Source organism: Alternaria metachromatica (assembly GCF_023757995.1).
Source record: "Alternaria metachromatica strain BMP 0045 chromosome Unknown scaffold_3, whole genome shotgun sequence".
NCBI lineage: Eukaryota > Fungi > Ascomycota > Dothideomycetes > Pleosporales > Pleosporaceae > Alternaria > Alternaria metachromatica.
The window spans coordinates 376,990-399,265 of NW_026055494.1; the positions used below are offsets into that span (position 1 = coordinate 376,990).

The following is a 22,276-nucleotide window of genomic DNA, read 5'->3' on the forward strand; positions in this document are numbered from 1 at the left end:
AACATATCAACCATAAGTCGGCGTGCTGGAGAGCTTGCACTACCGGTACCCGAATAGATGATGTTGATAGCGCTTTCTGGAGGAAAGGAGTCCCTTTCTACTGCATGGTCGATCATAGCGGAAAGGACAGCGTTCTGGAAGGTCTCGTCAACGAGTCTTCCGCCTAAAACGTACAAACGAGCAAGTTGGATGTGTCTGCCCACAAGAGGCCGAGTGACAGCGACCTTTCTGCTGTAGAGCCAATTGACGTAAGATTCAAAATCTTCTGGTTCTTCGTCCGCCAGGTCAATTTGTTTCTTTGCGTTGGCGCGCCATCTTCGCTTCATGGCGTTTTTGAAGAAATCAGATGTCGCCGTCAGTGTACCGATGTGGACGTGGAACTTCCTTCTGCCCACTTTGATAGGCATTGGCACGCCTGAGACACTAGGCGAAGTCAGTAGGGCCCAATTCATTATAAGTAATAGTTGCTCACTCTGGAGATGGCGCAGTTGTGTCGTCGTTAACATGGCTCCGGGTTTTCGCGCGTAGTGACATAATGTACACAGGCGAAGTATGGTTGAATAGCTTGATGAGGTCGGTTTTATGGTGGTGATAGTGGGGTTGAGAGTGTGGAACGGGTCTTCCAGGTCGTATATAAGGAGTTTCCACGCAGAGAGTGAATCTTAGGGTAGCATTTGCTGACAAAGTGAGAACCTAAGTGCGGCGCTTGCCCAAAGAGAATACCGCGTGAAATGAAAAATCAATTCACCGAATGTCTTGGTCTCAATACCATTGAAAACTACGAAACTCCCCCTGTTTGGGTACACGTGCTTCCACAGATCGTCTTCACTTTTCGGTGTGAATCACAAACGAGATTTTGGGTTTTCGCCGTTACTCATAGTGACCAACAGCGAGCTGAACGAGACTGCAATCAGTGTAATTCTTACTATTACAGAGAAGTTAAATACAATATTGACATGGCTAATGGTACACAACATACCAAAGGCGTCCACGGGTATCAAGAAATCAATCAGTCTGCCTCTCCGAAGTCGCTATGTCCCGTTTCGGCTGCGTGCTCCATCGCGCCCCGTTCTCCTGCCCCTTTCCAACCGCACGTGTTACACTTGAGATCGAATTTCTGTGTATCGGTGTAATAGTGGGCTTTCTTCAGCTGCCCGCAGAGTTCCCTCGCAGCTTCAAGAATCACGTCGTCTGTCGCATCGAATATCTTAACATCTTGCGAAGGATCTTGCGTGGACGCACCCTGGGGCACGAAGGCGATAGTGTCGTAATGGATACCAGAATACACCACGATACAGCGCCTCGGTCTGCCCTCGTTGAATCGGTCCACCCGGTTGTCCTGGACATTGACACTGGCGATCTCGATGTCAAACTCTTGGGAAAGGATGCTGAGTTCGATGCCACCACCCCACGAGTCGGCATACGATATCCATTTGCAGTACTCATCTGGAGAGCGTTGCAGAATCGCCTCGTTGTACTGTTCCGGGTCTCTTTGAATAGCTTGCGCAACCATCGATCGAAGCTCGGTCATAGAATCGAGAGAATCTGTCAGGACTGCGCTACCAACAGCTCGAAACATGCAGGAGTTGTCGTCAGGCATGACCCGAAGGACCATAGTGCCACCGCGGTCAGGCACGGGAACCTCGGGTGTTTCCTTGAGCGCCGAGTTCTGCTTCCGTTGAAGGGATAGTGGCGCCGCCTGTGATGTGTTTGCCTGTAGTTCTTGCTCCTGCTTCCGTTCGCTCGGGTCACCAGTGGCTTGTGCAATGACTATGATGGATGCGCCGTTCAGCTTGAGATCGATATCCTTCAGCAACGTCGACATGCCGTATAGGGAAGGGTCGAGCGGTTGAGGCGGGTGGTTCCATTTCAGCTCGAAGAGTGGTAGTTCTGTCTTCTCGCTGATAGAGGACAGAAGGTCCGAGACGGCGGCGTTGTCGTCGAGTGATAGTGTGTGGGTGCCATTCGGCGCGCGTAACCGGATGCGAATCGGCATGGTTTGATGGGTCGGCTGGAGAGATGGAGGGATATACGTGTACGGAGGGATACAGGTGAGGGAGCTTCGAAGGCGTGGCGCGTGATGACAGTTGACTGGTGGGGCGACTTAGCGGTGGAGAGCTGCGCTGGTATTAGGGAAGCTGCGATGAGTGAGTTGGTATGAAGAGAGGTAAATCTTCACGAATGCGCAAATATGAGGAGAGCTTTGTTAGGAAGAAAGGATCGTTTGTCAGCTACGGGAGAACGCTACAAAGACGACAGTTTGCACGGATCGGGTGACATGGCTGGCGTACGTGAAGGTTCCCGAATCATGGAGGAGGCCGGCCGTCCCCGGGGATCGGCGAATCTTACCTCCGTCCGGCGTCGCGACTTCCAGCATCCAGGACGCGACACGCCAATACCTAGCGCAAGAAGGATACCGGAACACGACAGCATCGAGTCGACTATTGCAAACATGGCGACCGGACGCGCCCCAAGCTCGACACCGGTGCCCACGACCGAGACGGCTGAGTCCGCCGGCGCGACGTCTACCGTCACGGCGCCAGAATGGGAGGCCATGGCCAACCTCCTCAAGAATGTATACGACTACAGGATCGACGAGTAAGTTTCGACTTTATATGCGCCATGCTGCTCCCAGCTGATCAAAGTGCAGTGGAACATACGACCCTACCAAGCTCTTCCAGCGCAAAGTGAACAAGCGCGCCGTGCCCGACTACTACGATATCATCAAGGAGCCCATGGCCCTGAGTACGATAAAGGCCAAGATTGCGCAGCGAGAATACAAGAACTTTTCCGAGTTCGTACGCGACCTGGCGCTCATTCCCCACAATGCGCAGGTGTACAACAGGCAGGACTCCCAGGCATATGTGGATGCGCTTGAAGTAAAGAAGGTCATCGAACGCGAGCTGAAGAGGCTAGTCGACGATAAGATCGTTCCTGAGACAGTCGCTACCCTGCCGTTTTTGGGAGAGATTCCAGAACAAGACCCGCTGTTACCAGAGGAGGAAGAAGAGGAAGAGGAAGATGACGATGAAGAAGAACTTGAAGTGGACGAGGAAGAGGATGAAGACGAAGAGGATGAGGGCAAGCGCAAGAGGCGCCGTGGACCGCGGTCCACAGCAGCTATCACCAAGCGCGAAGGCGGTTCAAGAGCAGCAAAGGAAGACGCCAAGGCCGACGATCCAGAATCGCGGAAGAAGCGCGGACGACCGCCGCGGGTCGACACTCCCATGGAAGCGCGAATCAAGACCATTATGAAAGCAATCAGGAAACCGCGGAACCAACTCAACAAGCTCATGGTGAGCGCATTCGAGCGCGTCCCGGACAAGACAGTCATGCCCGAGTATCACTCTGAGATCAAGAATCCAATGGCCATGGACATTCTCAAGCGCAAGCTCAAGCGAAAGAAGTACAACTCCGTCGATCACTTCATGGTCGATGTAGAGCTCATGTTCGAAAACGCAAAGCAGTACAACGAAGAGGACAGCCAGATCTACAAAGACGCTGTGCATCTCCAAAAGGAGTCGCGCAAGGTTGCAAAGGCCGAGAAGGAGAAGCCGGATACCGAATATGTCATGGAAGAAGGCCGTATCCCTATGCCCAGCGGCATCGTTCACAACGGAGAGCTGTGGAAGGTCGGCGATTGGGTGCACATTCAGAACGCGAACGACCTTACAAAGCCGATTGTTGCCCAGATCTACCGCACTTGGCAAGACGCGAACGGTGGACAATGGGTGAATGCCTGCTGGTACTACCGCCCGGAGCAGACCGTGCACCGTTTTGACCGACACTTTTTCGAGAACGAAGTTGTCAAGACTGGCCAATATCGAGATCACCGCATCGACGAGGTCGTGGACCGATGTTTCGTTATGTTCATCACCCGTTACAACAAGGGCCGTCCCCGCGACTTTCCTTCTGATAAAGAGATCTATGTCTGCGAGGCTCGATACAACGAAGAGAACCACAAGCTCAACAAGATCAAGACATGGGCCAGTTGCTTACCCGACGAAGTGCGAGACAAGGACTACGTAATGGATCTCTTCGATGCGCCTCGAAAGTTGAAGAAGGTGCCCAGTCCGATCGCGTACCTGCTCAAGGACGAGCAAAAGGAGGACGACGATCTTCCAAAGCCAGAGTGGGGAGCTGAGAATGCTCCCCCAAAGATTGGCGCCGTGCATCGTCGTCCGCGTGACCCCAAGGTAAGTGAAAACTGCTCTAGGCCACCATGAGACCCAAAGCTAACAGTTCTTGTAGGATTCACCACCTCCCGAGCCCACCCCACCGCCGCCTCCGACACCTCCACCAGCACCCGCTATGCCTACTCCAAGCTTACCCACGGCTTCGTCACATGGCTACGACTCCTCGAGGAACTATCCGATTGCGCAAGCGCCGACTCTGACGCCAATGCCTGCCCCTACACCGCAACAGCACCATGTCGCGCCAGCGTACACACCAACCCATGCGACACATTACCATACGCATTCTCAGTCGCCCGCCCCTCATATGCACCCGCAGGCACCGCAAGCACCTGCCTATCAACCTATCACACCACATGTGCCCTTTACACCCCAGCCAGCTGCGCCCATGCAGGGTTTCCAAACACCGCGGGCCGCGCCAGGCTACCAACAACCGTATCCACAGCAACTGCCGCTTAACTACAAGGCCCCGCAACCTGTGGAGGTCTACGTCATGGCCGACCATGCAAACGCCAGTATACCGCTTGAGATCCGCGAGCAGTTCCAGCGTGACGAAAAGGGCCGTATCTTGTTCTTCACCGCGCCGCCGCTCAACGTGGAACAGCCGCTGACTAAGGATGGGCGCGCATTGGGACACTCGGCTCGTTATCTCGCTGCTAAGGCAAAGAAGGAAGCTCTGAAGGCTTCGAAGCGTAAAGCTGGCGAGGTCAATGTCGATGAGCGTGACCAGGCAGCGAAAAAAGCCAAGGTTGATGAGGAGGCAAAGTTCAAGAAAGCTGTCTCGGAACTCGGTACGAAAGCACTAAAGGCATTGGAGGACCAGCTCGCCATCGCTACGAAGACGGATCTGGAGGGTCTTTTCAACGGCCAGACTGAAGAAGGCATCTCCGCGGTTCTGGATCAGCTCACCACCGCGCAGAAGATGGCCGTGCAGCGGGAATTGGAGCGTGAGATACACATCAAGGAGCGCGAGGAAAGTAGGATGACAGCAGTCACCGGTATGACGGCGAGATTGGAGGAGAAGTACTAAGGTACTGTGTACGATCCATTGTATTTGTGATATCCAGTTCAAGGTTACCAAGAGACCACGGCGTTTTGATGCTTGATAGTGGTTCCGCCTCTACATGAGTCTATTCCGGGTATGCTTTGCTAGACTCAATTGGAACTTTTTTCTGTCTGGGCCATCACCAACTGGGCACCTGTAAGCCCTCACAGCTCCCGTCCGTGTAATCTCTTCACTCACTTTCGTCATAACACAGGGGCCTGGATCTTTTAAGAGCGCTATTGCTTTTATGTTGAGGCTCGACTAATTGAGAAACCTCGGGGATTTCGAGTGCTCACTCATTATAGCACCCAAAACGGACACACCAATGCAGCCAGTGTTCTACTTCCTTGAGTCTGGATGCCTTGCTTACCCGGGGCGCATCATCTCTCTCAATACATGCTGGTTCTCTCAAGCCCAAAATCAGCTTGACCTCATGCCCAACGTCGCTGCTTTGTCAGCCCGAGAGTCAGCTAGACTAAAATCCCCAGCGGTCATCAAAGACCTCAGTTTCGTATACCGCCCATAGATCGGTGCGCTCGAGATACTCTTTTCCGTGATCTCTTGCCTTCTCAAGCAAGAAACGACATTTGCCATACCCGTACGTTGTCGCAACTGAAATTGCCGAGGTTCTGTTCTTCCCAACAACTCTGGGGTCCGCGCCGTGGCTGAGTAGAAACTTGACATCTTTTTCGTACCCATCATTTGCGGCCTCCCACAGAATGTTGTTGCCGTCCTTCGTAATACTGTTAATCGATGCACCTTTGTTGATGAAAAGGCCGGCAATATCGTATCGCCGTCTCTTGAGGACATGCTGAAGTGGAGTCTTGTCCGAGCAGACTTTGTTGAGTTCCACGACACCATCTTCCAGTAGCATACTCCAGATCTTGATCCCACCTCTTCGGTATAGGCTCTCAAAGGATTGAGAATCTAGGCTGTAATACTTCTTGGTCCCTTTCTTGACGTGCGCCATAATCCCAGGGTTGTTGACCTCCAAAACGCGGTACAATAAAGCCGTGTTGTCGTACCTAGAGGCTTCGTTGACGAGCCAGTCGCCCAATTCGTCAGGCGCAAACGTGGAGAAGAACTTGTTTTCTTCTCGGAAATCGAACAACATATTTCCAGCGATGTTCTTATGCAGACGTATCGCCGTACACAACGCTCTGCCGATCTTCTTGGCGGCATTCCGCATGTCCTTCCATGAGCCGGAGTCGCGCTTGCCCTTGACGTTGTCCACGAGGTATTTGAGAATGCGCTCAAGCATGTTGAACTGATCTGCTGCAATTGCGGCTTTGAGTGCACTTGGCAGAAGATCATGGCTTTGCTTGAGAAGCAGGGCTGGTGTAAGAGTCGGGTTTTTGAAAAGCTTAATATCTCCTGAAGCGGCAGCAATAGCGGGCAACATATCTGCGAGCGGGACTGGCCATTTTTCTTTGTTGACAATATCAGTACCCTGGATATAGGCACGTAGGTATTTTGGCTCGACTGCCATGATGCTAACGCATATGATCATGGTCTGTCTAGATCGAAGTGTAGAATCAGGTTCGGAAGCCTTGACTATATCGCGGATGAAATGTATGACTTGGTTCCTCAGAGTCTCGGGACGCATAGCAGTCTCGTAGAGAACATCACTACCATGTTGTTCGAATAGGCGGGTGGATAGTCGGTCATCCAGGAACTTGGCGAGATCCTTTGGGGCAGCGGCCGCAACGATACGTTTCTTGATGATGTTTGCGAACGTTTCTGCTCGCTGTCAATATCTTCAAGCATTTGGCTCACTCATTGGACTTACTGCAGATGAGTCGATATCGTAGAAGACTCCGCTGCTCGACGTCCTCTGCAACAGCCGCCAGGACTTCCTCGAAGATCTCCAAGGGCAGATCTAACAACGGCATGCGGGGCTGTTGTCTGATGAGTATCAGTTGTAGAGGGATATGTAAAGAATTGCTCGGTGTTTGTTTTGTGAAAGATACTTGCTGAGGTGTCAAAGAAAACAATAGCTTTAGTTAGATGTGAAACGCCAGAGCAGTGGGTCAATCCGCCTTCACCTTCGGGTCTTGACTCTTACTTGATGATTCAGCCAGCAATCGCAACGATAGTACTAATGCGGCAGGTGAATACGTAGGTGAAGGTAGCTTTCCCGTCGGCGTGGTATCCGAATCCACCCGCTCTGTTCTACAGGATTAGCAAACCTAGAGAGACGTCTAGGTACAAATTGTGCTGCTCGCATGATCATGTCCTGACGATGATTTGTAGTCTCCTCGACATCGTGTGATTATGGTGGAATGTTAATGCAGAGCAGGGCAACAAAACGCGGTCTAGTAACTCTATATAGTAATCTTAATATAAGTATATTTCCTAAATACCTTATATTTGCTATAATATAGTAGTAGGTATTATTAATAAAACTCTTTTTATAATATTTACTATAAATATAGTACTTTAATAATAATAATAATATACTTATAAAAAGTAATAGTAAAAGAAGCTTCTCTAAAGAACTTAAAAGTAAACTTAGAAGTAGTAATAAGTAAGCTATAAAGCTATAGAGCTATTAAAATATTAATATTCTAGAAATATATATCTAGATAAGCTTTTAAAGCTAAGTAGATACTAATAGTAATAATAAACAGCTCTTATTAGTAGAAGAGCTAGAAGTTAGAAAGTAGTATAGTTTTAAATAAGAGCTTCTCTATTAGCTATAGAGTATAGTAGATAACTATAGTTATAATACTATTATAGAAGTTAATACTATAGTTTATCTCTAGACTACTATGCGTAGTATTTATATAAAAGGTCTATATCTACTTTCTATAAACTTATTCTCTTCTCTATTTTATATCTTTATCTACTTCTTAAAACTCTTCTTAAAAGCTTAATAACTATAACTATAACTATAATAATAAAAATAATAATAATATTATAATAGTCTATTAATATATTAGTTACCTTTACCTCTATTATTATATCTAATAATATAAGTATATAGTATCTAGCTTTTAAGTAGAGGTAGGTATAGCTATAAGCCTCTATAAAGAATTAGAAAATTTTCTAAAATAGCTTTTTTTCTATACTAGTTAATTTATAAAATACTTAGGTAGTATTAAATATAGTAAGAGATATAAGTCTAGCGTAGAGCTTTAATTCTAAGAATTCTACTATAATAGCTATAATTAACTTAATTAATAGCAAGCTTATAGTCTTAACTATAGTAGGTATTTATAGCTAGATATACTATAGTAACTATCTATTTAAAGTTTATATAATTATAACTAATTAGTTTAGAAAGCTTAAAACGCTACTTACTAACTTATAATAGTAAGGCTATATACTAAGCTTCTATAAAAGAAACTTCTTAAAGAAAGTAAGAAATACTAAGACTTTTAGCTAGAAGTAGATAGTGCTACTATATATAAGTAAGATATTAGATATAGACTTAAAGGCAAGATAGATTACTACTATAGTCTAGCTAGTAAAATAGTAAAAAAATAATCTTAAAAATAACCTAAGTATTATTATAAAGTTTAGACACCTACTATAAAAGAGCTAAAGACTTATTAGTATAGATAGAGAATAGGTAGGTAAGTAAGTAAGTAATAGTAAATATAGCTAATATAGCTAAGCTTAGGTATAATTACGTATAGAATATAGGTTACTAGTAATTATATAAGTAATTATATAGATATTATATAAGTATCTTAGATTAGTTTAGAGGCTTTATACTAGTATTAAGCTTACTAAGTTACTTTTTAGTATTAGTAGTTACGTAAGGCACGCTTTAATACTACTAGTTAATAATCTAAATAGCTATTAGTATTATATTATAAATATAAAGTAGTTAGCGTATTATAATTACGCGCGTAGTAATTATTATATTAGTAGTATAGTTATAAGTATTATAAGTTATAAATCTAGGCTTGCGTTAGAGATTTTTTAAGTTTAAATTTAAGGTCTAACGTAGTAACGCGTTATCGCGTAATTACGTAATTACGTAATCTTAGAAACAGTACACTGTAGGCCCTGTCCCTTAGGCCTGGGGGGGGGACATTGTGTGATATCATGGCAAACACCGACAGCACGTCAGCTGCTTATAGGCTCAACCTACTAATATGAGCGTATTCTTGTCAATGTGCATGCACGACGACCCGTATCACTTGCGAGATTCTTAAAACGCCACCACCTGCTTATTACCGTTTTCCGCTTGCCAGTTCAATGGCCGGAGATAGTTCATACCTCATGTTTACACCTTCCAGGGAGGGTAACCAGCCATACAACCCAGAGTGAGTTGAGCAGAACTAGCTCGCATCGTTTACTGACCATCAATAGCCCCACCAGCGATACCATTACTGTGAAAGTGGGGATGCCGAATTTCAACGATGGAAAGGACATCTTTACTGTTCAGAAATCCGTCCTTTACAACGATGATCAGTTCCGCGGCGGGTGTTGGATCAATAACGATAGGACAGTACATCTCAGAGCGAACCCCGAAGACTTCAAGACCTACATGACATGGCTGTACACCCGCCGGCTGCCGGAGCATATTGCGGACCCAAAGCTGGATACCGAGTCGAACCTGGACTGGCTGCCGACTTCATATGGTCTCGCGCGTAAAGTTGGTGATCCACGTTACCAAGACCTTCTGATCAGTCGAATGATCGAGTGCGCGCGAAGGATCGAAAGCTTCCCAAACATATCGTTCGTCGCAAGGTTATATGACGTGACAGAGGGTCTTGCGCATACGCCGGACATCCTTGGTCGAGATTTGATGGTAGATATCTGGACGTGGAAATGCCGACCTGAATGGCAGAGCCTAGACTTTCTCGAGACAGATTACATACAGTTCGCGATGGATCTGATTCCAGCGTTAATTGCTCATCGCAATGCATCACCAGAGGAGTTGGTGGAGCCATGGGCGAGCTCCCAGGCTGATCGGTATCTAGTTGGAGCAACTCAAGACGAATGAGGGTGAGAAGGCATTTTGTTAGAATAGGCTGCAACTTGGGGCAATTTCTTACCAGACCAGCGCGAGAATAAAGATGCAGCAGCTTACATCCTATCCTTGGCAGGAGTTTGCTTCGGCTGGATAGCACTATGACGTACAGCAGCGGCTTGGCAAACGCGTGAAGACGCGTCATCCCGCGATTACCCATCACGGGCTTCCATTCACCCACTTCAACGCATATGGTTCCGCGCATGAAGAGTCATATTTGCACCACTTGATGCTTCCGCAAATGTTGCGATGTGAAATCTCTCATTCGCTATCACCTTAGTGCTCACCTGGCGCAATCACAACGACCAGCATCGCTATTCCTACTCGAGGACCCTGCCGAACTCACGATACATGCGCCGGCCACTCCTTCGATCCTTCAGATGGCAGGATGCCGCCGAATCGTTCGGACATGTCGGCGTCCCACCAATCTACTGCGTCAAGTCTAGCAATACTGGCTCGCGAAGTTAGACAAGGGATGTGCAGTACTTCTAGCCTACGGCGGAGTTGCTGAAGTGGTGTTGTAATACGAGACGGACACTGGCTCGCAGCGACCATGGTACGCTTGCGCAACATCATGTCCACAATTCTGTCTCCTGGAAACCGTGTTGTGAACACCCAGGCAAGAACTTACCGTACGCGTTCCCAGGTAGGATGGCTTCCCCTGCAAAACGCCCAAAAACAGCTAATGTTCATAGTGGTCCTGAGTGAGTCTATAAAACTCTGGTAATGGCGTTAACTTACAAAAGATCAGCTTCACGGGCACAACGATCGCCGTCCAAGTCGAGGACGAGATTTTTCATATTCACCAGAAGCTGGCGTGTGCGACCTCAGACTTCTTCAAGAACGATGCCGGTATCGTCGCGATCGACGTCGAAAAGAAACCAATTCGCATCGACGGTCATACCGCCGCCACGTTCAGAACATACCTCACTTGGCTGTATACGAAGCAGATGGAACATATAACGGACATAAAGCATATGTGGCAAACCTTAGTGAGGGCCTTCCTCATAGGGATCAAGTTGCTCGATACCACGTTTCGTAATGCAGTCATATCAAGCATGACGCAGCGCGCGTGTGCCGGGAGATATCCAAGTCTCAGCCTGGTGAAGGAGGTCTATGTTGGAACATCCAAGGGGACTTTGATAAGGAATCTCCTGGTTGACATATGGGTTATAGCACGGCCAACTCTGTCGAACGAGCTACGCGACCCGGCAGCCGAAATGCACGGAGACTTCGTGAACGACCTACTATGGGCATTCTTCACGTCGCCACTATCCCGTTCGGCAGACGAGAAGCCGTGGCTCACTGATCCACATCGCTATCTTGAAGCTGTCAGTTAGACCGTGGTGGCTATACCGTCCAATCTTTAGAGGGGGATGACCGCCTTTGGCACTTCTTCCATTTCGTGACTGATGCGTTGGTTAGGGTAGGCGCACGCGTTGTCTTATCGCGTGATCGAATTTTACCGTTTGGAAGCTGCTATTTGACGGCAGCGTTAATGTTAACATCACAGTACACATCATAGTTCGACTCGGCTAAGGAGTCTCAGGTACCTTTCGGAACACTATCAGCCATCGTATGTAGTTATGTAGAAACATGGCTACTAGTATAGGATAAGCTATCATTCATCGATTGCAACGCTCCGTCAGAAACGTGTGATCCCAGCACACATAGTGATGCTACTGACAATGTGTTGAGTTATTGCGCCGCTCGATCGGCCTCTTCCAAAGCCTTGCCCGCGCTCATCTTGCCTAATATCTCAACTTCCGGCATAAGCGCTGGGCTCGCATCTTCGACGCCATCGGTGTTTCCATCCCACTTCAAGCGAACAAGAGACATGCCCTCGGGATCATCGGCATCCTCTTTCTCTGCGACCAAGATGATGTTTCGATGGACGGTAGGTCTGAAAGCACATTGTCGTGGATGCGCTCTACGAATATCGGCCCAAGGATCGCTTGAAGAATGCCAGTTCCCGAGCATCTGGAAGCGAGACTCTTCTGTCTTCTTCATCTTCGCCCATGATGGCTCGAGCATGGAGCTGATGGGTACGGCTATGCAGAGTTAGCTAACGTGCAAAGTCTTGTACATGAGCACATGCGTTAGGTACCTTTTTGTACCAAGCTATACCACCCGTACACTTTCTTGAGCGACGCATCCGAAGTGGCAGGCCCCTGCGTTGCCTTGTCATCTTTGTCGTCATCATCCGTATACGGGTCATCCCCACCCCACTCCTCAGCCTCCCGTTCCTTCAGATCGAACCAATCTTGGTTACCGATATCGATATTGGAACCCCATGAGTCCGCCTCGACATTGTTGCAACGTCCAACGCCCGGAACGTCTTCCTCGTCTTGGCTCGAGTTGAGCAAAACGACTAAGACTCCTTTGTTGTCGAAGTCCTTTTGGTCGGCTACAATGAAGTAGAGCGGATGAATGGTATCGTCTTGGTCGCGTAGCTCGATGAAGTAGTCATAAACGTCTCGCAACGAGCGACCGCTGAAATCTGGCTGTGGAGCGAATTTAGACCTCCCCGTACTGAGCTCGCCCGTGTTGATGCTTTCTTCAAGCCGTTGGCTGTCTGCTGTGTCTAGAGCAGCTGTGTAGAAGATGGCAAACTTGAAACGATTTAGACCATTCAGTGTGGCGCGGTGGTATTCTGTATTCGGCGCTTTCTTAGGGAGTGTTTTCGCGAGGTCCTTTGTGGAAGACATATTGTGTTGAGTGGTCTGATTGAGGGCAAAGAGTTGGTGTGGATGAGGTGGACGGGTAGATAGAAACCACGTCTCAGCCGTAGTTTCCAGCTGGGTCAGTTCAGGCAACTGCGAATGCGTGACGAGGAGCGCTATGATGGGGCGAGCCTTGTGACCAGAGATGGCCCTGCGTACACTAGTATTGCTCAAATTCAGCGTCGCAGCCGGGCGTAAGGCGATGATGCGAGGTACGATGAGAAGCCACAAGTGGGGCAGGGTCGCACCAAGCTTATGTGTGGTGCTGCACACTACCTAGGTATGATGTCAGAGATTGGCTGTCATTGGAGATCTCACTGGCGGGCCGAGCCTTCCCGTTCATCTACAGCCTCTTACTTCCCGCACGTCTTGACAGTAATGTACGACAAGTTCGCTTTCTCTCGGCCTGTCCGATGAAAATGTCTCAGTATGCTGACGACTTAGTCCTATAATCGAAGGTTGTACCATTTGTAGACATGGTTAAGTCAACTACTGCTGACCTGTTAAGTTTATCAGCTGTACTACATACCATGGAATCAAGGGCATTGGCCAGTTTCGACCATGATCTCGATGACAAGGCAGATATATGCCGAGTTACGGCTTATTCGCAGAAACCCTTCGGGTAATCGCCGTCCAAGTTGCTATACCGGTGAGATTAAGCCCGCCATCTCAGGCCGTCGTATACGACAACTACAAGCAGATCAATTTCCGCCCCATCCTTGTAATCTCTACCCGAAGCGGCTCCAACTGCGGTTCTGCAGATCATTGGCAAGGTTTTGAAACTAGTTCAAGAATTCGATCATACGATTGCATTGACTATGTTCAGCTGTGAGTACAGAAGAGGCCTCCCAATACTTGGGCAGGGTTGACATGGGCATGTAAATGGGGGCCACGATGAGTATATAGAAGGCAGCCTCGATATCATGTATTCCACACAACAGCCGTTTTCAAACACTTGAATACCTTACTACACAAGCCATCATGTTCAAGACTCTCCTGATTTCTGGTCTGATAGCCTCCGGGCTCGCCGCACCCGGCATGATCTTCAACTGTGGCGACAACCTCCAAGGTAAACGTCCCTGGATTCTTGAAAGCGATTTATACTCAACTTAGCTCAGATATCTGCAACAACATGTGCTGGGGCGCTTACTGCACTCGCCCATCGTTCGGAGTAACACTGCACTATGACCGCTATGGTGGTACTGGAAATCGTGACAGTGCTATCGGAAGAGCCCGTCAAAGATCAGCTGGCTGTCTTCCTAGGCCTAACCGTTGCAGCGTAAGTCTCCCTCCACTTCGTTCAAAAGAAGGACTGAACACCCTGACGTCTACGTTGATGTTGGATCACCTACTTTGCGTCTTCTTCATCTTGATGTAGACTCCAGGGTGTTCAGTATTTTCCTTAAATGAACTTTCCAAAGGATTCGCTGACCCACTTATAGACGCGCGGTGGCAATCCACGTGCTGGCGAGAACTGCGACGAATATCCATTCGCCAGTACCTCTGATGCCGATGCGGGTGGTCAAGTCACCAAGTGTGTCATCAACAGGCACAACGATCGTCAGGGTCGTATCATCCAACAATACACCACCGGCACATGCAACAGCCAGCCCTGCCAGTTCATCGTGGGCTTCGGTAATCCGGCCGCAAATGGAGTGCAATACTGTCAAGCTCACAACGATCCTCATGGTCAGTGTATCAATAACCAGACTGCGCAAATCTACAAGAACGGCGCCCCAGATGTGCGTCCAGCAACTAAGAAGCGCTCTGAGCTTGAGCCTATCGCACAGGCCGCGCTATTCCGAATGGCTAGTGGTATGGAAGTGTTGTTGCGTAAGTCTTGTTCTTATCCCCCTTGGCTAACTAGTGCTAATATTCCTCTAGCAATCGATACTGTACTCAACAGCACCTGGGTCCACCCCACCCCCCGCAACATGACTATGAAAGCATGGGTTGAGGAAAACGACGAGGACGAAGACCACATTGCCTGGGACTTTGTCGAAGACTTCGTCGCTACTAGGCTTGACTAAAGCCGCATTGACACTTTCCCATTGCTCAGCCTCGCAGGTTCTCTGTGTTTCCCGAAACACTGACTTTCATTGAAGCTTGGTACTGCATCAGACTATCGTCACTTATGAGATACCTCAACACCACTGCATATTAAAACTCAGCATCATGGCTAGGGTAATCTTTTCATTCGCTTTCTATCTATAGATCATTAGTTTATAGCAAGCAATCTACTATGCATCAATTCGCGAATGACATGTCATCATCCTCATGATCCTGTTCACCATCACTCTCAACACGGCCCTCCTCCCCAGACGATTCAATCGACTGTGACTTTTTGATGGTACGGAATTTGACAACACGTTCTCTGTTGGGCGATGGAGTCTTCTTCTTCCCTTTCGTCGTAGTAGCTTTGGCCTTGGTAGTTTTGTTTCCCTTAGCCTTACTAGCCTGCTTTCTCTTTGTAGCCGGCACAGCAGGTTCTGCTGTCGTGACACTCTCGGCGCTTTCCAACTCACTGTCGTCCGAGTCGTGAGCAGCCATATCCGCCTCCTTTTTGACCTTTCTACCTTTGGTTCCGCTATTCTTTGCTACTCTGCCACCCTTTGTCTTCTTTGTGTTGTTCTTTTGCTGTTGCTTGGCCCCCGTCTTTCTATTGCCAGTAGTTCTAGGCTTCTTCACACCTTGCGGTCCAGACTTCGTGCCTTTAATAAGAACACATATAGCCCTAGCGCCTCCCCTCTCCTTAGCTCCAGGGCCAGAGTTTGGTTTAGGTGAAGGTGACTTTGGCTTTCGCAGCGCTGCCTCCTCGGCGGCCCTCTTTCTAGCCGCAGCCTCTTGGCTTTTCCGCAAAGTATCCTCGTTAAGACTTTCGCGAACTCCTGCTCGTCTCTCTCGGGTAGAAGCCGCGGTGGCAATGATTTTTGGAGGCATAGCGTGGATTATTCAATGACTGAGACCGAGATCGAGTAGCGGCTTGGTCTTGAGTTCGATTGGGTGTCACAAAGTAATTGTGTTCCGAAGATTGGCGAATAACTTTGTAATTCTGGACCGTAGACGGGATACTAGGCGCGAACTAAATAGCCCTGTCTTGTGTGGACCGCCGCATGCGGCCAACATAGTCGCAAACAAAGCCATACCAAAGAACCACAGAGGTTGGAGTAGATCCACTAAGTGATTATGGCGAAGATGCTTTGTTCCGAGACGTCAAAGATCGAGGACACTGTTGCGAATTAGAAGTCAAGTACCGTGAGGGCCGACTGCTTTGCCTTTGTCTGTAAGTTAGAGGGTCTTGGGCACATCCAACTGTTGCACATAGACGCGCAAAGTCAAGCCAGCTATCATTAAAACAGATAGGTATTGAGGGTATACTACCAAATGAAGATACATGTTCTGACACCTCGTGTGCCTTCGCCTGCCATGGTCGTGATCGTAACAACCTTGCAAACACCAAAAACGCGCTTAGCCGCAAAAACGCCATCAATACCGCAAGTCGTACGCTCATGTAATGATATGCTAAATACTCGCAATGCAAAGCGAGACTAACCAGGAAATGCAAATCGCTTAAGGTTAAACAACGGTTTTCGGGGTGAGCACTCGCTCTCGGCTTCGCTATCCGGAACAAGGAGGTCTTCGCTCCCTTTCAGCGATGATCTCCTCCTCTTCGCAGGCGTCATAGGAGGCGGTGAGCTCGCGGCTATGACTACCTCGGCCTCTATAGCCGCCTCTACAGCCGCCCAAGCAGAGACTGCAAGTTTCACGTCTACATCTTTCTTGGACGGTGTTCCAGGGATGATGGGTTCCTCATCGGGCGCCGAAAAGGTTGTAAGAGCAGAAGCTTGAGATGGCGGCGTTGGTTGCCATGCCTCAGTGGGCCGACGGTTCAGACGGCTCTTACTAGCTCTTGGCATACCCGGTGCTGGTGAGGGAGACTTGTATGTGAACTTTGATCGCAGCTCACTCATTGTGGATGCGATTGCAGCGCTAAAGGCCGTTTCGGGCTCGGGGGAAGATGCCGGCGTGAGAGTGCCGATAGTATCTTGTGACTGCGCAGTGCTGCCCCTGGAGAAGACAGTCGACTGTGATTCGCTCCTAAAGCTGGACTGTGTATCACTGAAGACCCGTAGCTTCTTCTTAGGGGCAGACGCCGCTTGCTCTAAATCAGCCACTTCGGCCATAACCTCCTGTATTGAGTCATCCGAATAGAGCTCGAAGTCCTGATCGGTCTTCCTCCTACTCTTCTCTCGGTGTAAGGTTGGGCTTGGTTCTGGTATAGAAGGTGCGAAAAATTGGCTCCGTACAACACCCTCGTCGCCAGCGGCGAGTGTCTCGGAGACAGAATCTGAGCACAGTCGTTGTCTCTTAGAAGGATGCGGAACCGAACGTCTACCCGCAGTTGGATCAGTCATGGTGCGTCGTGGTGGTTGAGGCGCCGTACTAGGCGTAGGAGGGTTAGGCCGTAAACGGGAAATCGGAGCAGGCACTGCAGCCCATCCATTAGACTCTCTCTGTTGTTCCAGCAATACTTGCTGACTGGGTGAGGGTGTGAAAACATTGGGCGACAACTCGGCCAATGGCGTACGCTTAGGCTTGAAGAACGAATCTATCGGCTTCGAGCCTTTCGCGTCGGGTGTCTGAACAAGTGTCGAGGCTCTCCGAGAGGGACCAAACGATTTTCTGCCAGGCCTACTGTTGCTCGTGATGCTCATCGGAAGTTTTGTGCGTGGATATAGGTCACCACTTGCAACACCCATGGCGAGGTGTGCAGGTACCTCCTCTCCAATATAAGGCATATCAGCAAGATCGACCCCTTCATCGAGTGGCGTAAGATTGACCAGCTGCTTGGCGACCGGACAGTAGACCCATTGGTAAAGGAAGGTTTTCTCAGCCTGGTCAAACAATTCCAAGAAACCAGCGGGCACCTTGAGCTTGCCGTCGTATTGCGCAGCTTTGACGAGACGGTCGACAGTCTTGTGTTTCCGCAACATTCGATGGGCAGTCTTCAGGCCAAGTCCACCAATACCTGAGAGATAATCGCAACCGCTCAGAATGCACATTCTTCGAAAGTCGGCGTCGGACCATCCCACAAAGCTGACTTCCCTGCAGGCGGTGAAGTGATTCCGGTTGACCTCGATGCATTCTCCGTATTTGTCCAGCTTTGTTATCAGGCACTTGACGCCAAAGACGAGTAGATCGGAGTCCTCGGACAGGACCCCATGGATTATACCCTTCCGCTCCAGGTATGCGAGCTGCGAATCAGCTTCGTAAGGCGCGACGACGTACTCGATGTTGTGCTGCTTCAGTTCTTCGATGACCATCCGCGCCATTTCCGGCGTCACGTCCACGCTCTTCTGCAATTCCTGTTGCGCCTGTGCTGTCTTTCCGACCTTGAGGAGTTCCAGTCCGAGCCTCTTGCCCTCCTTTCTTCGTTCCCTTCGATCTTTCTCTGTGCCAGCTTTGCTCGGTAGGTTGTCTCCGTCGAATACTAGGTAGGGGGTGACGCCAAAGTGGATGAGCATGCGGACGCGGTGCATAACGAAGTCGACATATCTAGGGATTAAGGTCAGCAAATACTCGTCATCCATGGACGCATCAACGCATACTTGGTCGTCGGCTTTTCGAGCGCCAGGTCAATCGCACAGGTCGCGGTAGCGCGGTGGAGCCAGCCATACGTGTCGACGCCTATCGTCTTGCCGGCGTATTTCTTGAGGGTACATGGTTGCTGAACCGACTTGAGTAGCGGAAGGAGGCCTGTTCGGCTGTCAGTATTGGAGACCGGATGATTGGGTGTACCAACCTGAGATGCCCATCTTGTACCCTTTGCCGCTCACGCGTCCGTCCTATACAACGGGCAGAGAAGCAACAGCTACCGCAACATGGTGGTTTCGCAGTCTGGTGACGAGAGGAGAAACGCCCTTATGCACTGGGAATCAAGCGAAAAAGAAAAGGGAGCGCGTTCACATCGATAGTGTGGAGCAGTCATTGATCGCGGGTACACGAGATGACAGGAACGCGCCCCGCTAACATATGCACTAGTCCGCCTCCGACGGCTAGCGTGGTCGCGATCGCCGAGCGCCGATGGATATCCAAAATTTCTTGCGCAGACACCAACACCAAACAAAACGTCAAACTTTCAAAATGGTCAGCAATCGTCTCGACAAGGTGCATAAGAAGATCACGAAGAAGAAGGGAAAGAACCCCAATCTGCACGAGGGCAGCCGGGATACCAAGCGGTTACAGAGCGCAGCGCAGAGAGACGAAAAGCTCAATCGCGTTTTCAGACAACGAAAAGATCAAAATCGAACATACGGTATGCGTTATGTTTGCAATCGATCGACTGTATTATCGCTAACTAGTGATAGTTAATCGAGTCAAATCATTCCAATCATATACCGCGGAGCATGTTGCACCACTCAGCGTACCGGAGATCCAGGCCATGATTGAGGATTACTTAGGTCGCGATGACGAAGAGCTGGCCCAACTGAAGGCAGCTCGTCGTCCAGGACGACCAGCAAGCACGCGTCAAAATTTGTTAGAGATCCACCAGAACACCGAGCGAGACGAGTATGCTGCTGGCTTCTGGGTACCAGACCTTGAAGACGAGCTAAACCTGAAGAAGCTGAAGGAGTGGAACGGCGAGTGGGCTCAGCTGGCCACGCTCAAGTTTTCCAGAATCTCAAAGGAGGGGTTCAAGAAGGAGTCTAGCTTCCCGCCTAAGGGCATGTCATGAGCGAATGAGAAATGCATGGATCGGAGTAATTGAAGGAATCAGGCGTTTGGGAGCAAATGATAAAAGAATCGACATGGATCTAGAGCTGTGTCGTGGATATACCCAGAAAAGTATATTTATCACACTGCGGCTTACAACATATACACCAATGTCTTGGCCACTATTTCTAAGATCGAATTCCAAGCAAGGGGATGAAACCGTCGTACCCACGACATCCGTCACCCGGTGTTTTGACACCGACATACAATTTGTCCAAATCTGTGTCTGTCTGGTTCTGAGTTATAGGAAGTGCAAGTCAGATCTATATATCTCAGAGCGCTTCCCACCCTCAGTACAGTCATGCATCAACTCTACTTGTACTGTTGGAACGCAACATGCCAAACCTTCAGCCCCTTCGGCCCGCCCCTCAGATACGGAATAAGTTTCCCAAATTCCTCAGTCTTACGAAACTCCATATGCGCCTCTACACTCGGCCATCCGAAAAACGCTGCAAACAACTTCCCATCGACACCCTCACCCAAACTCTCCTGCTGATGCGGCTCAACACTCCATCCACCAATCACTCCTTTGGTCTCAGCATTAGGTATCTCGATTGCCATGGTGCGGAAAGTAGAGAACTGGGAGGTGTATTCCTCTTGGTTGTAATCGGAGGTGAAGAATGCGTTTACGCACTCGGTTACGGGCATGGTAAATGGGTTATCGCCTTCAGAGTGAGAAGTGGGAAAGTTGATGTGGAAGATCGTTGGGTCGTCGCCAGATGCAAGCTTTTCCATGATTGTGGCCAGAAAAGGTTGGTAGCCTGGGGTCTTTTCGAATGTTCTATGGTCCTCGATGGATTCCCATTCTACATTCGGTCAGCGAAAGTGCAAAGTGACACCACTTGCGCAGCGACCTATCGAATAAGACATGAAGGGTTACGTACCCACGGCCATTTGCACGGTATCTGGGTTCTCGATCTGTCGACCCCAGTACAATGCTTTGAAACCGGGCTGTTTGGCAATAGTGCTCAGGGTTGACTCCCATGTTTCTTTTGCTTCGCCGGATGAGAGATCGAGACCGGCTTTCATGGGAATGTACACAATCTCGGTAGCATTTTCCGACATTTTGGGTTTGTAATTTGTATGGATGTTGTGGTTAGTGGTTTGAGTGGTGGGGATTGAATAGAGGAGGTGGGACAGTAGTAAGAGGTCAGACAATGAGGCAATGAAGAAGTAGAGCTATGGTGGTGTTCTGTCGCATCTTGCTACATGCATGCGATGAGCTGTTTGCCCCACACCAACCTTGACGTAGGGAAGGGCCGAAAGTGGGGTACCAAAGTGGAACCAGACACCGATCGATCGAGGCCCTTCCAATATCCCACCCAAACCTTCCGCGTCCTGAGATTTATATATAACTGACATCGTAGTAACCCGAAAGCTTGCAGCAGCATTTGGTGAGCGTATAGGTGTCGCAACTTGACCTCCAACCTTATCCACGCCCAAGTACTTTCCATCTCACACCCAGATTGCTTCTCAGTTCCAGCCATGCTTGTTATAACATCTCCCCAAGGTATCAACACTACCATCACGCCAGAAGAAGAGCTCTTCTCAACCCTGCGCAGTCCCGTCATCGTGGTGCACACGTGTTGCCTCCACTTCTCAAGATTTGTCCGCATGATACACACGCGTTGGTACTGCAACCGAAACATTGCATTGCGAATGCGTCAAGTGTTCGGGTACAGAGTGCACAAGTATGTTGGCCTTCAACTCTGACCCACAATGTATTGTGGTCACAGCCGGTCGTGCGCCTCCTCGATTCCTCTTGTCTTGCACGCCCTGCTTCTTGTCTTGCACGCTGCTCTGCTTCTTGTCTTGCGCGCTGCTCTGCTTCTCGTCTTGCATGCTGCTCTGCTTCTTGTCTTGCACGCTGCTCTGCCGCTTGTCTTGCGTAATGTTCTGCTGCTTGTCTTGCGTGATGCTCTGCCGCTTGTCTTGCGTAATGCTCTGCTGCTTGTCTTGCGTGATGCTCTGCCGCTTGTCTCGCCCAATACTCTGCTCCTTGTCTCGCCCAGTAGTCTGCTTCTTGTCTTGCACGATGCTCTGCTTCTTGCCTCGCTCGATGCTCTGCTTCCTGTTTCGCTCGAAGCTCTGCTTCTCGCATCTCTTTCTTGTGCTGTCTTCGAGAATTCCCTTGCTCTCTTTTCGCACGTTGTTCAGCTTCTTCTTTCGCAAGTCGTTCTTTCCTGACCTGCTCAGCCAGCTCAGCCACAAGCCTTTGGCCTTCTTGATCCTTTCGTTTCGCGAGGTCATCGTTCAGCTGTTCGAGCCGTACCCTTGCTTCGTCCAGATGTGTCTGCTTGATCCGAATGGCATTTTCTGCGTTGATCGTGGCCAGTCTGATCTCGCTCTTCTCTTGTTCACTCAGTCCGTCGCTCAAGAAGGCAGATATGCCCAGTTTGGACAGTCTATCGCTTGCCAGCTTTATTCGATTGTCGTTGACCTTCTCGTTGAGGACTTCAAGTTCGGTCTCAAGAGACTTGACTGTGTTACGACATTGACGAATCTGTTCTTTCTGAGATCTCTCGTAGTTGAGCCACTCTTGTCGTATCCGATT

General features: G+C 49.2%; 10 protein-coding genes across 10 annotated transcripts; 4 read left to right on the top strand and 6 right to left on the bottom strand.

Annotated features, from left to right (window-relative positions):
* Positions 1 to 1,009: 1,009 nt before the first annotated feature.
* On the bottom strand, positions 1,010 to 1,996 carry J4E83_001773 (uncharacterized protein; the record flags this gene model as incomplete). The annotated part of the gene is made up of 1 exon (XM_049328726.1): positions 1,010 to 1,996. The coding sequence occupies one exon, from the start codon at positions 1,994 to 1,996 to the stop codon at positions 1,010 to 1,012; it is 987 nt and encodes a 328-aa protein (XP_049191698.1).
* Positions 1,997 to 2,452: 456 nt separating this feature from the next.
* J4E83_001774 (uncharacterized protein) lies at positions 2,453 to 5,223 on the top strand (the record flags this gene model as incomplete). Its single annotated transcript, XM_049328727.1, has 3 exons — positions 2,453 to 2,598; positions 2,651 to 4,196; positions 4,252 to 5,223. The coding sequence occupies 3 exons, from the start codon at positions 2,453 to 2,455 to the stop codon at positions 5,221 to 5,223; spliced, it is 2,664 nt and encodes an 887-aa protein (XP_049191699.1).
* Positions 5,224 to 5,713: 490 nt separating this feature from the next.
* On the bottom strand, positions 5,714 to 7,130 carry J4E83_001775 (uncharacterized protein; the record flags this gene model as incomplete). The annotated part of the gene is made up of 2 exons (XM_049328728.1): positions 5,714 to 6,978; positions 7,028 to 7,130. 2 exons carry the CDS (start codon positions 7,128 to 7,130, stop codon positions 5,714 to 5,716), a joined length of 1,368 nt encoding a protein of 455 aa, XP_049191700.1.
* Positions 7,131 to 9,595: 2,465 nt separating this feature from the next.
* On the top strand, positions 9,596 to 9,894 carry J4E83_001776 (uncharacterized protein; the record flags this gene model as incomplete). The annotated part of the gene is made up of 1 exon (XM_049328729.1): positions 9,596 to 9,894. A coding segment is annotated over one exon (299 nt), but the record flags the coding sequence as incomplete, so codon positions are not given.
* Positions 9,895 to 13,929: 4,035 nt separating this feature from the next.
* On the top strand, positions 13,930 to 14,978 carry J4E83_001777 (uncharacterized protein; the record flags this gene model as incomplete). The annotated part of the gene is made up of 4 exons (XM_049328730.1): positions 13,930 to 14,017; positions 14,067 to 14,227; positions 14,391 to 14,781; positions 14,833 to 14,978. 4 exons carry the CDS (start codon positions 13,930 to 13,932, stop codon positions 14,976 to 14,978), a joined length of 786 nt encoding a protein of 261 aa, XP_049191702.1.
* A 217-nt stretch (positions 14,979 to 15,195) lies between these two features.
* On the bottom strand, positions 15,196 to 15,888 carry J4E83_001778 (uncharacterized protein; the record flags this gene model as incomplete). The annotated part of the gene is made up of 1 exon (XM_049328731.1): positions 15,196 to 15,888. One exon carries the CDS (start codon positions 15,886 to 15,888, stop codon positions 15,196 to 15,198), a length of 693 nt encoding a protein of 230 aa, XP_049191703.1.
* Positions 15,889 to 16,496: 608 nt separating this feature from the next.
* J4E83_001779 (uncharacterized protein) lies at positions 16,497 to 18,764 on the bottom strand (the record flags this gene model as incomplete). Its single annotated transcript, XM_049328732.1, has 3 exons — positions 16,497 to 18,504; positions 18,558 to 18,705; positions 18,752 to 18,764. 3 exons carry the CDS (start codon positions 18,762 to 18,764, stop codon positions 16,497 to 16,499), a joined length of 2,169 nt encoding a protein of 722 aa, XP_049191704.1.
* Positions 18,765 to 19,092: 328 nt separating this feature from the next.
* Positions 19,093 to 19,684, top strand: J4E83_001780 (uncharacterized protein; the record flags this gene model as incomplete). Its single annotated transcript, XM_049328733.1, has 2 exons — positions 19,093 to 19,264; positions 19,317 to 19,684. The coding sequence occupies 2 exons, from the start codon at positions 19,093 to 19,095 to the stop codon at positions 19,682 to 19,684; spliced, it is 540 nt and encodes a 179-aa protein (XP_049191705.1).
* A 350-nt stretch (positions 19,685 to 20,034) lies between these two features.
* On the bottom strand, positions 20,035 to 20,787 carry J4E83_001781 (uncharacterized protein; the record flags this gene model as incomplete). The annotated part of the gene is made up of 2 exons (XM_049328734.1): positions 20,035 to 20,528; positions 20,607 to 20,787. 2 exons carry the CDS (start codon positions 20,785 to 20,787, stop codon positions 20,035 to 20,037), a joined length of 675 nt encoding a protein of 224 aa, XP_049191706.1.
* Positions 20,788 to 21,321: 534 nt separating this feature from the next.
* Positions 21,322 to 22,217, bottom strand: J4E83_001782 (uncharacterized protein; the record flags this gene model as incomplete). The annotated part of the gene is made up of 2 exons (XM_049328735.1): positions 21,322 to 21,952; positions 22,213 to 22,217. 2 exons carry the CDS (start codon positions 22,215 to 22,217, stop codon positions 21,322 to 21,324), a joined length of 636 nt encoding a protein of 211 aa, XP_049191707.1.
* Between the last annotated feature and the right edge of the window lie 59 nt (positions 22,218 to 22,276).